At 37.9% G+C, this 18,627-nt stretch overlaps 2 protein-coding genes and 1 pseudogene across 2 annotated transcripts in view; all 3 read left to right on the top strand.

Annotated features, from left to right (window-relative positions):
• The first annotated feature begins 1,791 nt into the window (after nt 1-1,791).
• LOC139818348 (endothelin-converting enzyme 1-like) lies at nt 1,792-6,922 on the top strand (annotated as a pseudogene).
• Nucleotides 6,923-8,172: 1,250 nt separating this feature from the next.
• On the top strand, nt 8,173-12,423 carry LOC139818033 (ubiquitin carboxyl-terminal hydrolase 2-like). Its single transcript, XM_071786428.1, has 7 exons — nt 8,173-8,754; nt 9,686-9,816; nt 10,084-10,299; nt 10,379-10,483; nt 10,570-10,776; nt 10,961-11,316; nt 11,537-12,423. Exons 1-7 carry the CDS (start codon nt 8,559-8,561, stop codon nt 11,649-11,651), a joined length of 1,326 nt encoding a protein of 441 aa, XP_071642529.1. The 5' UTR covers nt 8,173-8,558; the 3' UTR covers nt 11,652-12,423.
• Nucleotides 12,424-13,668: 1,245 nt separating this feature from the next.
• LOC139817687 (uncharacterized) overlaps nt 13,669-18,627 on the top strand; it is a 59,179-nt gene continuing 54,220 nt past the window's right edge. The window contains exon 1 of the mRNA XM_071785943.1: nt 13,669-13,828. The gene's annotated coding sequence lies outside the window, so the exon portion shown is untranslated. The remainder of the gene's footprint in view (nt 13,829-18,627) is intronic.

Here is an 18,627-nt window from a genome sequence, read left to right as displayed (position 1 = left end):
TGTACTATTTGAAAGATGAAATATACATTTGATGTATAAAATCTTCTCTTTTTCCTTTTTTATAAAGACTTCTTCCTTGATATAAAAAAATTTGTTCGAAAAAATTGTTACGAATCCTCGAGCTTCTAGTATATTAGATATTATAGCGAACAATAAGTTAAGTTAATAATAAAAAATATTTAGGAAATAAAATTTATTTGAAAAATATATTAAAGAATTATGGTAAAGAATTAGTACGTATGCTTAAAACACATGATGATAAAATCTTAAAAAGATAATTTTGAGATAATTTCTGGGCTTTAAAAATTAATTATAAAAAAATATGTCTAAAATAAAAAGTAATATAAGAACCAGAAAAGATAAAGATTGTAACATTTACAAAAAAATATAACCAATTAAAAAGTATAACATGTGCATAAATTGAAATAAATATGCGTTGAAATAAAATTTGTTTAGGGAAAAATCCAAAATGCGATTTTACTTAACTTAACCGAGGGAGATGCGGATAAAGGTTTTATTTACGTGTACATAATATTTATCACAAATATAAGAAAATCGTCAAAGATATAATATTTGGACAAGCGTTTCACATATAATATGTTTCGTGTACAAAATTCTTGAACGTATCATTCATGTGAGATAGCGTGGTGATGTTGATGTCTTATCATATCACTAACCATAATCTTTCCATGACTATATTAAGGCTCCTGGGTAACACCGCAGCCATATTGAATTCTTGCTATCGAGGCGAGAAATAACACCCTATTTTGTCCTACGTTTTATTCTGAAATAAAAAGACATTTCAATAAAAAATCACTATAGATCGTTTCAGAACACTTTTAAAATTGACCGAAAACTATCATTTTTTCTCGACAATAAACAAACAGCCATAAAACGAAGCCTAAACATACTGAAAACAAGCCGTTTGACGACTATCGAAAGGAGTGGAGAATGTTCCTTCCGTATATGTACTTCTTGCAAATCTTACTTCTCGGTCAATTTTACGAGTTTCACGAATACGTTAAACGTTATAGCACAAGTACAGAGCGAATAATAAAGAAATTAAACGCAGGTCAAAATAGGTTGTCAACATGTCACAAAGGACAGAATTTTCCATTGGAAAAAGGTTCTTATCTTATTTTTACCGCGACGGTACGTCGCCAGTCGCCACCGTCAGCGCGGAGTTCTCGGCTCAGGGACCAGGAGCCTTAACAAGACTTCACACAAGGTGCTTTCCTGAGAAAAAAGTTCTTCGGTCTTCATCGGAATCGTGTTGTACAATTTCGGTGAAAAAGTGTCGTCGAAGCTTATAACACCATGCGGACATATCGCCCCTTTATGTAAGATGAGATTTTATTTTTAATATATTTTTATTAAATTATTAGACATGTTCTTTGTAACTATGTTATGTTATACTTTGTGCAAAAGAATTAGACATATAATTAAATGATGCACGGAGAGAATTTTCTCCTAAAATTTACCCTGAAATCATGGTAGTTATGGGACAACATGCACCACCAAGAATTTTATGCGAGCTATTCTGATTAATATCTATCATAATAAAGAATATTAATATCTATTACATTAAAATATAAAATATGTTTGATTAACTTTACTAAAATATATCTACGCAATAATTTTTTAAAATTTATCAATCTGCTTGGTAACTTTTATCACGTTGTTTGTAAAATGACTTTTGTATATTTTAAAAATTTTTTGGTTGCCAAGTTGTCCTAAGTTTGTAGTGAGTTTAAGGGTAAAATACATATAACAAAAAATTCTCTTCGTGTGATGGAGAAGAAAGAAAGAAAGATAAAAGTTCAGCTACAAAGACCATACGCACCATCCTGATAACAATAGATGATAATCACTTATCATTACCAGCTAAGTGTTTTTTTTTGTTTCTTAAAAAAATTTTACAGAGCTCTCTTTTGGTAGCCGCAACGTGTTCGCAAGTAGCGTTCGCGGCTCCGAAGAGTAATTACGATACACACCGGGATTACAAATTATGCACCACGCAAAATTGCGTGAACGAAGGTATTTCAATTCTCATATTATCTTATTACTTCATAGATTATTCCGCGTTTATAAATTATTTTTATCGTTTTTACGATATATCATCACATAACGTCATCTTTATTACTTTTTATAGCGTTGAGGATCTCAGGCTATATCGACCGCACGGTTGATCCTTGCGACAATTTTTACAAATTCGCTTGTGGCGGATGGGTAAAAAATAATCCGGCAAATATGTCATATCCGAAAATTGCCTCTTTGTCGATTCTCGCCCAGAAAACTTTAGAGAAACTTAAAGGTACGATATCGTTTAATTGCAATTTATTGGAGATACTAATATTGACGGTGTTGCATAAATCAAAATGTTTTAATTATTAAAATTCTTACATGCTGCAATTTTTACAAACTCGCGATCATTCCCTTACCATCTGCAGAGATTTTAGAAGATGCTCCCAAATTGGACGACACGCTTTCCTTGGAAAAAGCGAGGAAGCTATACAACATGTGCATGGATACCGGTACGTACACTGGGAAAAAAAAACAGATTAATTAAAACAAGTATCTTCCAAATTTGAAATTCAGGAGAAAGAGAAAAATAACTGTTCCTTTGGCTTTCAGAGGAACTCAAGAAGATCGGAATCAGTGCCCTTAGAGAAGTTGTGCGGAAAAATGGCGGGTGGCCAATGACTATGTCCCCTGGGGAGTGGAAACGGAAAGAATATAATAGAACGTGGCAACAAGTTAGCGACATTTTGCAGAATAACATGTTCGACAATGGCCTTTATAGGATATCGGTGACGGAAGATACAAAGAGTCCGATACCAACATCATTGCCGTACGTGTATTATTGATGCTCTAAATTTTAAATTTATACCCCGAATATGTCGCTGTTATATTACAAAATCCTATGCGAACATACCCCTTTATAATAATAAATGTTTTCGTTTGTCGTAAGAAAAAGAATCGAGAGAACATTACGAGCTAAAAGAAGCTATAGCCTTACGTAGAATAAATGTTTTTCAGATCGTGGAACCTAACTTCTATATCCCACGCCAGATCCTGATCTTTGAAAAGCACCCGCCTTTGTTGTTCTACAAGTCCTACATTGAGACAGTTGCGGAAATGTTTGTGGAGGACAGTGGCGCGTATGTCGAAAAGGATGCAATCAGTCAGGAAGCGCTTGACGTCGTGAATTTCGAGATTGAACTGGCTAAGGTTACTACTGAAATCACCAATATATATTAAAACTCGAATTTTTAGATTTATCTTGTTTCCAAACCTTCCTTTCTAAGATTATCCTTTTTCAGGATTTACTCTTTGATTTATTTATTTTTTTCACTATTTTTATATCGCTAGAAATATCTTTAACGATTTGTAAAATTAACTTGCGTTTTATTTTAACAGAATCTATTTTAGCGGAATCTATTTTAGTCAATTTAATACAGAGACGCCAAAAGTCGATTGTATTATAGTAAATAATTTTTCCATTTTATTTAAACATTTGCAGCTGACTATTGACCAAATCTACAACTCGTTAACGATCGAAAAATTGCAACAGGCATATGATGCGCAACGTCCTGAAAAGGGCAAGGTCAGTTAGAACTCAATCTATTTAATATTTATTATGCAAATTATATACTATTTACATCATTTAACTTGCATTTATGTTTTTACATCACAGATAAACTGGTTTTATCGTATTTCAAAACTGTTCGCGCCAGAAGGAATTAAGATCAATTCATCTGAGAAGCTTATCGTTCACAAGTATCTCACCTCTCTGGTTCCTTTACTGGAGCGTACGCCCAGTCGTACAATCAGTAAGATTTTCGAAATAATTTATTGCAACCGTGTACAAAAAAATATCAAGAGTTTTTGAATAAAAAAATTATACCTTTACGCAATCTGATTGCAGTAAATTACATGCAATGGAACCTTATCAGAACTCTGTTACCTTATATTGAACGTACGGAAAAAATCGCTGTTCAACTTGCCGATGACTACAAAAACGAGATTCCGGAATTCTCAAGGTACAATTTTTACTATATACTTATATCAACTTGATAAATAAATTTGAAAAGCAAGAATAATAAATTAATAATTACCGGAGATTTTGCATCATTACTCGCTCAAAATATGATAAGATAATAATAGAAAATAAAATATATAACCACTGATTTGTATGATTGAACACTATATCAGCGTAAAGTTTAAAATTCTATAATTTTTAGAGACGAAATTATATTAAATAACTAAATGTTACATTTGATTATTTATCTGTAGTTAGAAACTGCTTTTAACTAAATGTTTACCCTTTCTTCTTCAATCTATGCTGCTACTACATGTAATTCTCCCTTAATTAGAGGAACCGTAAATAAAACCGATGTTAATTAAGTGAACTTTGTTAAGGTGGCAGAGGTGCTTGCAGAAGGATGCCAACTTACATACGGCAATCTCACAGGAGTATGCCAAGAGACACGTGCAGCTCGAAAATAAAGAAGACGTAAGTACATTAATGCAAATAAGAAACAAAAATATGAATAAAACTGATCGATGAATAGAACTTGATGTAACTGTGGAATAATACCGAATTAAATCTGAATTATCAGAATTAAATTATTTACTTTAGATCAGCGATATGATCACGGACATTGCAAATGTCGTTCGCGGCCAAATTACAGCATCCACTTGGATGGACGAGCCTACGAAGAAGGCATCTCTCGAGAAATTAAACAGCATGAGAAAACAAATTCTCCTCCCCAATTGGTTCAGCAACGAAGCTATTGATAAATATTACGATGGCGTAAGTACGTTAGTGATAATATTTTATAAGTACGTAAGCAGTGGATAAGAAAACACACATTTTCTTTTCGATAATTTTTCATATAAAATTGTTCTAACTACTACAAGTACGTCATTCTCTCTCTGAATAATTTTATTGTAGAAATTTTAATTTAGTGTTTATCATAGCGTATATTAAGAAAAAATTATGCGCGTCTGTTTCAGTTAGCTGTCACTTCGGAATATCTCCAGAGTGCGATAAATGTGTATAAATTCAATTTCAAGAAAGTTTTACGCAAACTGCGAAAACCTGTTGACAAAGACGAGTAAGGATTCCACAATTTTTTTTCAATAATTATAATTTAATATATACTATCTATACTTATACATTACTACAAAACGTAAAACAATTGCGATAAAACAATATATGAAATTAAAATTATAACTCTATTTTTTGATAGGTGGTTTATGGAACCGACGTCTGTAAACGCTTATTATTCTCGACCTAACAATGAAATTGGTAAATCTTAGAATATTTGTATTTTTTTTTAGAATTTTGATTATCCGAATTGTATTGTTAACTTGTTTTTTTTTTTAGTTATTCCTGCTGCAGTAACGCAAAGTCCCGTATACGACAAAAACCGTCCTGCGTAAGTATTTAATGTGGACGATGTGCATGATGTGATCTAATTCAGGGATGCATAAATTTATATAATTATATAGTATTGTTTTAAGAATTAATAAGTTCCATTGAAATAGGTTCTATACATTATATTACGTTCTATATCGTATTACTTTAAAAAAGGAATTCTATTGAATATTTAATTGTAAATCATTTCTCTTGCAATTTTTTAATTTATGTAATTGTTTAGATTTCCCTTCTAATTTATATGTATAATTTTTTATCAGATTCATGAACTACGGAACACTAGGAGTTGTCGTCGGGCACGAAATAAATCACGGCTTCGATAATTTGGGTAATTTTTAGTTGACATTTTTGACGAAATATCATGTAATATTGTATGTATAATATATATTGTTTTACAGGTCGTAAGTACGATAAAAACGGTAATGCCGTAGAGTGGTGGACGCAAGAAACTATCAATAAATACGAGGAATTAGCACAATGCTTTGTCGATCAATATAACAGTTATTTGGTACCAGGCTTGGAACAATCGAAAATTTACGTAAGTAGTGGTGTATAACAACGAAATTTTAATTTTTTATTGAACATTTAAAAGACGTAATCAAATTATATCTTTTTTTATAATTCATTATATTATATTTTATACGATTATATTATAAATTTTGTCAGAAGCTTAAATTTAGGCCTTGATTTTTCAATTACTTTCAATATCTTTTAATGCTTTGTAAATTTTCGAATGTTTGAAAATTTTAAATTTTGCCATTAAAATCTTCTTTGTTCTTGGCCACACTAATTTCTCTTTAAACGTTGGAATTTCGCAGGTGAATGGACGATTATCGCTAGGAGAAAACATCGGTGATTCCGCTGGCCTCGTAGCTGCGTATAAAGCGTACAAGAACAGAAAAGCAAGATTGAACGAGCCTGAATTGCGATTGCAGGGATTGGAGGACTACAGCGACGATCAGTTATTCTTTATGAGTTACACACAGGTATAAGTGTCGCAACGTGAAAATCTCGCGTAAAAAAAATCTTTCTACAGACGATCAATAGAAATCGAGAAAGTCAGTGTTATCAACGACTTAATTATTTTTTCAGTTATTCTGCGAAAGTGCCACGCCACAGCAAATACGCCAGAAAGAATTGCTCCAGCTAGACGTGCATCCCATCCCAGAAACGAGAATACGAGGCAGTTACTCGAATTTCCCCGCATTCTCCAAGGCTTATAATTGTTCGGCAGGAAAGAGAATGAATCCGGAGAAAAAGTGTGCTCTGTGGTAACAAGCAGATATTAGCATTTATTAGCACTGTAATGTTGTGTCGTAATATGTAGACACGATCGTGTAACAAAATATTCGCATAAATATATTTATACCATGTATACGATGCTCGTTTGTTTTATTCGCGTCAAGTAATCTGATTCTCTCATTGTATTAGCGTATCTCGTATCATCCTTATCTTATTGAACAAAAATACTGACGCTATCCCGAGAGGTAAGAATTATTATTCTACGTGAGATTGCGAAGATCAAGTGTTTAAAAATATGATTTATCTATATAAATAAGAATTGTTAATTATTTAATGAGATTCCGTTATATTTCACAATAAAACAGAATTTAATAACAGATCGCGTCAGTCAAGTAAAATTAAGGTAATTGTGAATACGATAAGAAAATACCGCTTTTGCTCATCATATAATAAATATAGATATACATGCTGTTTACATTTAGAATTTTATACGCTCTTAAATTTTTTTTTAATAGCAATTTATAGAAATGTCATTTTATTCCGAAAATATTGTATATTCCAAAAAATTTGATATTAGACATTCGACGAAAGAAGTAATTAATATTCTTAAATTCATAAATTCATTAAGTCTTAAATTCATGCGAGATTTTTTAATTAATCACACTTGAGGAAAGACTCGAATTAGAATAGCGCCAGATGAAATATTTAAAATCGCGCATTAATATACCAACACAATTATTACGATGGAAAAATTAATCGCGCGTTAAAATTTGCGATGGTAAATTCGGCGCGTCTCATTATTATTTCATATTTATCGATAATCCGCGAAAAATACATGACAATGTAGGCTGTATATTGTCCTTATTTTTAGCTCGGCACGCGTGTATGTACATGTTCTGTTTGACTCGCACAGTTCATATATTGTGCCCATTTTCAGAAATCGCACGCGATCGGCCCGCATTCCTCACGCACGCATTGTTTTCCACATTTTTCGTATGAACGAGCGTCGAAAGGGTTGAATTGAGGGATGGACAATCATCACGGAATCTGCATCCATGTTCGCCACGATTATGATATAATAATTTTAATTACAAATGTAGTGACCAAATTACACATTTAATTATAATTAAAATAACATACAATTATTAAGATTGAAATATTAAAATTCGTACCAAATAAGTTCTAATATATTTTATTACGATATAATTGAGTGCGAATACGCGTGACATTCTACGATTGTATTTGTCGTATAATTATTGAACACCCGATTTTTCATCTTAAATTTAAACGAAAAATCCTTATTTAAATAATCGTGTTTAAAAATTCGTGTTTAAAAGTTATTTAGAATAGATCGTCAATATATCATTTCGATGTATACTTGAATTATTATTATATTTGAAATTGCATCACGCATCAATTATTTTAAGACTCTTTAATTATTTATGCTCGTCGCGCGGCGCGAAACGCTTGCGCCTCGTTTGATTCGCGTAGTCGTGACGTCACGGCTCGCGGCCGCCCGTGCCGGGCCATTTGTCCCCATTGTCGCAATTTCGGCGCCGCGCGCGATCGCAGTCTATTACAGTTGAAATATAAATCGTGTTAAAATTCTCGATGAGAAGATTTGGTACATACATGCGAAATACGGCCTCGAACAGACGTTTTTTGTCCTGTTTACGTTCTCTGCTCGCCGCGCGGCGCGCGCCACCCGCACCCATTGCGCCGCCTGGCGTTTTTTCGTCTCGGTTTTCGAAGTCGAAGACGACGAAAACAGGGAAAAGCGATATATACGTATCGACGATATATTTCGGATACTTCGAGACGTTTCTTCCGTAGTCTCTCCGCACTTGAACGTACGCCGAACCTAATAGCTACTATGGCTAGGCGGATTAATAGGCAGTTCAAGTTGTACCTGATGGATGACGTGGAGGATCCGCTGAACTGCACGGAAGTGCGCAGATTCAACTTCAACGTCGACGCCGACGTCGCGACGAATTTCGTCTACCTGCGCGAGACGCTGCAGACCATCTTCCCGGATCTGCGGGACAAGAACTTCACCGTCAACTGGAAAGGTGAGAGTTCTTTGTGTTCTCCTTTTTTTTCTCTCTCTTTCTCGAAGGCGTCGTACGCGACGGCGAGGTTGTTGATATGACGTTAGCAATCGACGACGGTTATCAGAAAATCTTTGTGCGAGCTGACAACGTATTTGATGTCAGCAAAAGCAAATTGAATTCAGAATTGCGTATAAGTAAGTACCTACTCGTGCCCAGCTTTTTGTGTAGTTTTTTCTTATTCATAGGGCCGGTATCACAGTCTCCGATTAACGTGATCCTCCGATTAAACTCACTCTGCATTTCTTTCTAACTGTCCCCCTAGAAAGAGACGAAGAGTGAGTTTAATCGGAGGACCACGTTAATCGGAGACTGTGATACCGGCCCATAGGTACCCTGAGGACAAAGCAGGTATCTGTGTATACACTTTTTTTATCATTAAGGCTGCGTTCGGAAACGTCACCCTAGTTCACACGAATATACTCCCTTCTCTTTCTATCTCACAATCAGTGAGTTAGAAGGAGAAGGGAGTATACCCGTGTATACCTGGGTGACGTTTCCGAACGCAGCCTAACAGTTCAATTATTCAAGAAGCAAAAACTGTTACAATGTATAAATGTATAATGTTAAATTGTCGAATCTTTAATCTAACTGAAACTTGAGGCCCTGTAATGTAAAATGTTTGTAGTATCTATAAATATAATGTATCCTTTTGTTTTTCCTGTTTACTGTACAGATCGAGTGTAAGAGGCACTTAAAACAAATTTTGATATATTAATTCTTGCACAGTGAACCTTTATAAATTTATATTTTCAGCATAACCTTATAATATGAAGAAGTAAAGTTACTATGATCTATGATACGGTCAATGTTCTTTGTTAAACAGAAGTCACAGCTGTTAGTGTGCTGGGTGATCGCAACTAACTATTCAACTTGTCTTTTGCACTAATAGATAATGAACACGATACCAATACCATATCCACCAACGAGGAATTGGAGATCGCGATACACGAGATGGATTGGCACAATATCTACAAGCTGTATATCTCGGTGAAATCAGAGCGAGACCCAATAGATATAGTAGTATGTGATATACTTATATAACAAAGTATTCTATATAATATGATAGGTTTTGTCCTTAAAGAGAACTTTAACCTTCTGACTAAAAACTATTTGAAAGATATTTTGTCATTATCTTTGTAACCCACATTATTTTTGAAAAGTGTGTCTTGTCAATAGTAAAAAGGAAACAGATAGTAAGCTTTATATAATTATATACACATATGGCACAATCATATGCAATTGATAATATGATTTGTCAGCATAAAAATAGTCTCCTTGTACTTGCAGCATTCGGGCATGAGCGGCCTGAAGAATTTGGGCGATTCGTGTTACATGAACAGCATCATTCAGTGCCTGAGTAACACGACGAACTTAGCGAAATATTTTACTGATAACTCGAATAATGACAATATGACACAAGGCCAAGTGGTGGAAGAAGTCGCTCGCGTAATTAACGCGCTGTGGACAGGCCAATATAAAAGTGTATCTCCTCGTGACCTAAAGGTACTTTAGCTCGTAGGCCTTACTCTTAAATCAATGCCAATGCAATTTGTACAATTGTCATGAACTATTGTCATTGTAGGTGATAGTTGAACAACACACAGACCGATTTGAACCTTACGAGCAACAAGACTCTCACGAATTCCTCACATTCCTTTTAGAACATATGCATTATGAGCTTAAGAAGGTAAAAGTTTGCAATAAGCATTCCAACGAAAATTTAATTAATATTAAAATGAATATTAAGGTACTAAAAATGTCTTTTGCTTGCAGGAGGCAAATATTCCAATCGAATTGACTAATGCGGAGAAAGAATGGGACAAAGCGATGAACTCTGAGAGATCTATAATATCGGATTTATTTTTCGGACTATTGAGATGCACTACTACATGTTCATGTTGCAAGCAAGCGAATATTACATACAAGACATTTAATAGTTTAACAATGTCTTTACCTAGGTTCAGTCGGTGTTCTTTAAATGTGAGTATTTTACAAAATACGATATTACATATCATACTTGAATGGTATGATTTTTTTTATTTTTCTCTCCCTCTTTTCTTATATATGTGAGCGTAATATAAATATAAATAAATAAGTTGAAACGATATGTAGCGTTTTATGGCACCTATTTTATGTCTCATATGAAATTGCTTTATTATTTTAGGAATGTATGGAGGAGAAGTTTGTGACAGGACAGAAAGTGAGCGAATGGGAGTGTCCCAAGTGCCAGATACCACGCGACGCGACGAAGAAGTTCGATTTCGTCAAACTCGCACCCATCGTCGTGATTCACTTGAACCGCTTTGCCTACGGATGGATGAACGGTGAATGGTTAGAAAAGCGCAACACCGCCGTCGATTTTCCTCTCACGGGATTCAACTTGAAGCCGTATCTCATGGAGAACACAATTATGTCAAACAATATCCGTAATTACAATTACTCTCTTTACGCGATATCGAATCACTGTGGAATGGACGGTGGTCACTACACGGCGTTCTGCAAAAACCCTGCGCAAAATACGTGCGTATAGTATTTATATGGTAGATCCGAAATTCAAGAATTTACATTTCCAAGCAAATTTAAGAAAGAATAAGACTTGAACATTAATTTTTTTAAGTATTTCTCTTCTAATAATAATCTTTTATAGAATATGAATATTTTTCGATAGAAATCTATATTAGAAACATTGGAGACAAGTTTTTATGACTTTGTTATAATGATAATGTCTGTGTATTTACAGATGGTACAAGTATGATGATGAAACTGTCACGGAGGTGTCGCCGAGCAAAGTAAAGTCTCAAGATAGGAGTGCTTATTTGTTATTTTATACGTCATTTCCAAATACGATTATGTAGATGGAAGGAGGAATATGATTTTCAACATTCTGTAGATATATTAAACGATTATATTTTGTATGATAAATCTATGCGCGAGCAAAACGTACAGGTGCTGTGACGATATTGAAAGCTTTATCGGTGCTGGCATAAGAATATGTGTATACATATGGCGATTTTTCTGTATTTCTACAGTCTGTTGCTTTAAAGATAAAGCAAAATATAGTTTGTGTTCGAGAATACTTTACTGAAATATGTGTATAGCTTCGTATAATTATATTAACATACTTAAATAGATTAATCAGATTATATATTATATTCGTTTGACATTTTGCATTATTGCAGCCGGATTATCATTTTTGCTTTGTATCAAAACGAAGCGGAAGGGGCCATAGTTCTTTGGCTTATCGAACACGTTAGATAACATTTTCGAAGAATTTATTCAAATTTGGAATTCATCTGTTGAAAATATGTTCTGTTTATTCATATTTTGCACAAATGGTTTCAACAGTCATAAATAGCGTTTAACCATAGGCAAGACGCATACGTCGCGTGCGGTTTAGATAGATTAGCAGCACACTAACTGCCTTCTTCGCTGCGCTGCCAGTATTGTCACAACGTACGACCATTTTGTTTTTGTACGTGAAGAAAAACGCTTCGTTGAAACGTACGGTTCTTAAAGAAAAAAAAAACAGTTAAATAGGATTTCGTTATGTACGAACTATTGTAATAATATACATCTAAAATGTCAAGGGACAACGTCAATAACATCATTACAATTTTGTGCAACGTATTTATTTCTTTAAATTTGTTCCTAATTCTTTTACAGAAAACATACGCAATGTTCTCTCTCTCTCTCTCTCTCTCTCTCTCTCTCTCTCCCCCTTTTTCCCTCCCCTTCCCCCTCCCCCTCTCTCCATATATACTTTGATCATGAGATATACTGTGCTAATATTTTCGAAGGATTCGAAAAGTTTACACACAGTATCGCGTTTAAGGACGCTAATACAATTAAAACATCTATATAAGAAGTGACTCGTGTGTTAAGCACGCGATTCTTCAATCATCTTGCAGTCTGATATAATTCCAGACATTGATTTCGCAAAAACTTAACAAAGAGTCAATACTTTGTTTTAATAGATATGAAATATCTTTAATACGAGATGTATATCAGACAATTCCTTTGATCACTTGTGCTTCGATTTCGCTATCATTAGATGACAATTTTAATTTTTTTTTATCGTGTTAATGCTACTCTTCTCGTCATATTGCATTTTATGACAGTTAACATACATCTCTATTACGGTAAATATATTATCTGAATACGTCCTTTCTTTAAATTATTCGATTTTTTCCAACGAGTATATATATTTTTCCAATTAGTTACTTCAATGTATTGTTTTCTTATCAGCTTCCATTTACGGATTCGAAAGAAAATCCAGTTTTACAAATTCATAAAAGTCTGAATGTATAAGTAGTATCTTGCAATACAAATTGACGCCTAATTAAATACAATAATTCAATTTTATAATTAAAAGTAAAGACAAAACAATCTTCGATTTAATAAAAAGATCCATGAAACGTGAGAGTTAAATTGTCCAAGTCTCGCGAGTCTACGTACATACATAAAATTCGAAGACACGCTTGTTCATTCGTGTCCATTCTTAATTAAATACTAATTAATTGTACTGCCGCATTGCGATCGACGTGCATGTTTTCGGCAAAGTTGGCCCGCTCACGCCGCGAATTCGCGCTCGTATACGACTCGCGCCAGCATAGCCCGGGCCCCACGGACCCCGCGGTTGTCGCAATTAGCATCGGCCACCCCTCGCGAGAGAAGTGCCCAACCGTAGTTCAAAGTTCAATACACGTCCCGCGCGATCCCGAGCCTAACTCGTTCGCGGCGCGACCGCCGGATGGCGGCACGCGGCGCGCGTCGCGCGCGGTACGCGCCCGTAAAATGGCGGTATCTGCCGCGACGGTGCCAAAGTACTTTTTCGCTCGCGACAGATAGTTGGCCGATAGCGCGTCTCCGAGCGAGATACGTCTCCGATCGACTCGCCCCGCCGGTTCGAATGCGCGAGCGGAGCAGCGTCGCGGATCGGCCAGAGAGCAGGGACAACCGGAGCGGACGAAACGGAGACGGACTGGCGATCGCCGCGATCGGACGCCGAGGTGGTGGTCATCTTCGAGAGCGGGTAAGTGCGGGGTACCCCTCCCCCTTATTTCTATGCCGGCACCCGGCCCGGCATAATTCCGCCGGATGCTGCCGGGAGTCCGCGGCGTTTCCGCCGCCGCGCCGTCCCTTCACGCAGGGGGATCGTCTGTCGAAACCCGATCCCGAATTCCGAATTTGAATCCCGACACTTGGCGGACACCCTCCTCGCCTCGCCTCGGCGTGCCGAGGTGTCGATTTTAAAAATGTTTTTTTTTTGTTTTCTCTCGACATCACCGCGCGATTGTCCGCTCGACCGCGACGGTTTATGCGGACGTTCGCGCACACGAGCCGCGGAATCGGAAATATTCCGGCTCGCGTCAGCTGAACAGAGCTGATTTATCGAGTCCCGGAACAATTTGTTTGATAAATTTAATAAATTAACTTCGCCCACGTGCACGCGCGCGCGCGCGCCACGTGCGAACGCATCATTCGATACGCGGGCGACACGTATAACGTTATTTAATTTGCGTTCTTGAAATCGGAGATTAAATAAACGTTGATTAATGGCGCTGTCCGGAGAGAGCGTGTTTCCGCGAAAATAATTTGCTATTTAATTATGCCTCGATTTCGTTCGCATTAATATATTTACTCGCACTTCGAGGGGGCGGGCAGGGGATGGGAAAATATTCGCCTGCGCGAGATGACTTCGTAATTAATATTTCCAGAACAGCGTCGCAACGTTGCGCTCGGCTGAAATAGCGTTTGGCTGAAATTTTACCGGCAATGCGATTGACAGAGGCGAGAGCCGACTTGGTGTTGCAATTGCAAGATTTTCATCCAGCGAATACGTAAACGCGGGAATACGAAATTATTATACGAGAGCGCTTCCGCGGTACGGACGCCGCTCCAGCCGATTAAAATCTTATCGCCGTCGTCTTTGTCGTCGAAGTCGCTCCTCGAGGATTTCCTCGGCGAGTGCGCGCGGCGAACGCCAAGAGACTTAAAAAACGCTCCGAGTAAAAATTTGCGATGAAATTCGTCGGAAGAGACGCGAAAAACCGGGTCGCTGCCGGTTTAACCCTTTCGAGACAAAGACCTTGATGGAAATTTCGATATGATTTAATTAACTTGGTTATTGGAAGTTTCATTAATTATTCAGGATTATCGATCGTGCTTACGAAATATATTTTTAATTATTGTTATCGTATTTTATTACTACGTTACCTAATTATAGATTGTGAATATTTAACGTGAAAAACACGAAGTGTAATAATTTCAATGTAGAATGTAGGACGCGAAAATCTATATTCAGCTGTTTTTCGAGTCCATTTTAGGATTATCAATGCAAATGTAATTCTGTTATTGCCGCTTTTTGCAGACCGCATTTTATCGATGCAAATGGTGATTAGTGCTAATGCACTGGCAAATGCGATTCGTTAAAGAAGTTGCACGTAACGTGACGTAGCAACAATCGCGTGTCCGTATTTCTATCCCTGTATACAAAATAGCAGATTGAGTCGCCTCATTTCTGCGTCTGTTTTTAATAAATAGGCGGCATGGAAATTCAGTTGGTGCACTCCGATTAGCGCTTGTCGCGTCGGCGCTCGAAAATAACGCTCGTATTTGCTCGATTATTATTCGACGAATGAGCTAGGTCGTTCATCAGTTTTCCTCACATCGTCTACTTTTTTTCTTCGTGATCGCAAACATCCTCGTGATAGAAGCCAACATAAATTCTTAAAAGGTACTCGACGCTTTCGAGTATTTTAGTGCAATATATATATTTTAAGAGGTAACGGGGATCGGCTTGACCTCGCCCGTGGAAAAAGTGATAACTTTTGAGGTAGCAAGAAATATCTTTCAACTTGTGGCAGAGTTAGCAGGCGAAAAGGGCTAGAGAGAACGGTAAATACGTATCGATCTATCGAAGTAAAAGAAACTAAGAGCGCGAAGGAATCTGAGATGTTCGCCGGCCGGAAACTACGGCCGGATGTACGTGAGGTAAATGCAGAAACCGTCCGTTTTTCAGTGGACATACATTATTTCAGTGGTCGTTAAATTATTCTGTCAATAATTTAAAGCTTGGGAGGGCGCAGTCGAGAATATCCTGATGTCACTGTCAACGTCGGGTAAACTTGAAGCGTTCTAGATTAAGATTCTCGCGATAAGGGGATAAGCAATTCCTCGATATCTGACGTAGGCAAGAAGATGCTCATTAATCAAGGGGAAACGGACCGAGGGAGGATGAGGAGACGAGATCGTGCCACGAGAATTGAGAGCGGCGGCAATTATTTTCCTTCGGAAGCTGTTAATAAGTCTCTTTTAACGTCGAACTGCAACGGCGAGGATATAAATAAACGATTTATTTCATCCACGCGAGAATTAAGCCCCGGCGCCGCGGTCTTCCGACGTCTCGCGGAACTTTTGATCCGCGCCGAAAATAGATCATGTGTGTTTCAGTTAGGATAAGGGTGATCGAGTGAGTGGTCGCTCAGGTGGGAAAACTTTTACGCTCGCGAATCGAGTCTGTACGCGGATTGAGTCTTTCCCTGGACGGTGCATAGGTTTAATTACGAGTGAACGGGAAATGTCGCAGAAACGGGCAATGAAACGGCAATTCTGCAAATGAATGCTCGCACTGTAGTCTCCGTTCTTGGCAATATATTCGCGCGAACAAAAAGTGACATATAGAGACGCGGTTATGAAAGAGAGACAGAAACTTCAGACGTCGGCGCGTTCTTTATCGCGTCACAAAGCGGTTATGCAACCGCGGCGTTCTTCCTCTGTGATACCGGGGTATACTCGGTTACGAGTAATAACGGCGTTCGCTTACGGGGCGGAGACTGCACATATACGCGTCGAAAAATTACTTTCTCTCTCGGTTCTGTGGGAAATAATTTTTTTCCCTCTTTTTTTGCTCTTCTTTATGCAACACGCTCTCTTAGCGCTTAGCCGGATAATCTCGCGTTTAAGCTCTCGTGGTTCAAAGATTAAAAATTTCGCGTTTATCTCGCTTCCAAGAATTTTTATCTTTGCGCTTGTAAAGACCTATTGCGATTCAAGTCGCGGACAAGTCCCTTCGATCAGAACGGGCCATTCTTCTTCCTCGCTGCTCGTAAAAACCAGCTCGCACCGAATCCGGTCGGGGGGTGAATACCGTTGAATAGAATAATCATAGTGGTCTCTCTACGTCCGCTCTAAGCTGAGCAAACAGGCGACGCTGTAGTAATCGTATCAACCCCGCCCGTAACGGAGCGTGTAAAAAACGGTCGCCATAAATATTCCGGTAAATCTATTTGTACTCAATGAAATATCTCCGTTGTGGCAACGAGACGAAAGGTAATTTTAGCTCTAGAAACTAAACGAAAGGGGGGAAAAAAACGTTCTTATGAACGCGAGAAACACCCTGAGATCAGAAAGTCGCGCCGCGAGATAAATAAATCCCCGTCAATCGCGAGGAGTTTCCAAATTCTTGAAGAGCCCGCACCGCCTGCGACTATATTGCCGGTTATCGTCGTCGTAGTCTCTTCATTGGCGTTGTCGGGCGCTCATTACATGCCGCGAGACACGCCGAACGTCGATTCGGCTCATTGAAATATACGATGCGTCGCAGTTGTTTGGCAGGCGAGTCACATCGCGGATGTAGGTACAATAAGAATACGTGTGTTTGTGCAGTCACTCTAAATCCATCGCGGCGCGGCGCGGCCGTTTTGCGACGATCGCAGTTTGAATAGTTTTCGCACCCGATGCCGTCCCTTTACCTTTCACCCGGTCTCGCCACGCCGTCCCTTCGCGCCGATGAAATTCCCCGGAACGGAGCTTCTCGTTTCTATTTCCAGTCCCAGTTGGTGGCTTCCTTCGCAATCTTCCCTCCGCCTCTGCGCTCTTCTTGTTCTCTCCGCCGCGCCACTTCCGCCGCCGGGTCGCAATCGCATCTTCCACTCCTCCGATCTTCCCTCGCGAGTTCTCGAGTCCGTTTCGCTAGGAAACTCGGACGATAGTCTGTTCAAATCGCGTTTCGTCCCAAGCATCCGATTAGAAATTGCGCGAAACTTCGTTGAGGCCGTTTCTTCGGGATTATCTCGCCTCGTAAGATCTCTGATGATGCTGCGGAATCGGGGCGCGAACTTATCTCGCGATTCTCTCGATTTTACCGTTGTGTACTTTAAATTCGGTGTTAAATTATGAATTTTTATTTTGCAGAAAATATTCTTAAAGTAATTTCTCAATGTTACATTTATATTGTTTAGTTATATTATTTAGACACAAGAAGTTTGCTTAATACTGGAAAGCCTAAATTGGTGATAGACTGCTTTAATGTTCGTCGTACTCGCGTGAATTAGTCATCTCGCTTAATCGTTAATCCGCCGTATGATGAAACCGTCTTACACTCGCAACTAGCGTATGGGCCAACTGGAATGTTATTGCAGGCTGAATGCAGGCTCCGGACCGAATTCCAAACATAATGTAGCGACCGGCAGACGTCTCCGTAAGGTCATCTGTTCGCATTACACGCGAGCTGAACGTAAACGTACGTCGAATGTTATACGGCGCTTAATTAGTGTACACGGATCCCTAATTTTAATGACGCGGACATTCCTACCAAAGATGGAAGCCGCGTTTGAATCGAAAGCGATCTTATTGCTACTCGCTCCAATTTTGGATTTTCAACTGCGTGGGGTGCAAGATATTATTTGTCGAGTAACTGATTAGTTATTCAAACATTGAAATAATCAACGTCGCTCATATTGTTCGGAACCGTAATATCGATCTAAGAATAGAATTCGTCTCGTGTCTCACGTTTCGGTGCAATTTCTCATTTCGGGCATCGCGTGACAG

Source organism: Temnothorax longispinosus, chromosome 8 (assembly GCF_030848805.1).
Source record: "Temnothorax longispinosus isolate EJ_2023e chromosome 8, Tlon_JGU_v1, whole genome shotgun sequence".
NCBI lineage: Eukaryota > Metazoa > Arthropoda > Insecta > Hymenoptera > Formicidae > Temnothorax > Temnothorax longispinosus.
Note: the sequence above shows the minus strand (reverse complement) of the source record. Positions and strands in the feature narration are given on the sequence as shown.

Excerpts from the sequence above, each read along its gene's own strand:
- LOC139818033 (XM_071786428.1), top strand. The coding sequence starts at position 8,559 with ATGGCTAGGCGGATTAATAGGCAGTTCAAGTTGTACCTGATGGATGAC. Across the intron at positions 10,300-10,378 it reads TATCTCCTCGTGACCTAAAG|GTGATAGTTGAACAACACAC; the intron begins GTACTTTAGCTC and ends TTGTCATTGTAG. Across the intron at positions 10,777-10,960 it reads TCAGTCGGTGTTCTTTAAAT|GAATGTATGGAGGAGAAGTT; the intron begins GTGAGTATTTTA and ends TTATTATTTTAG.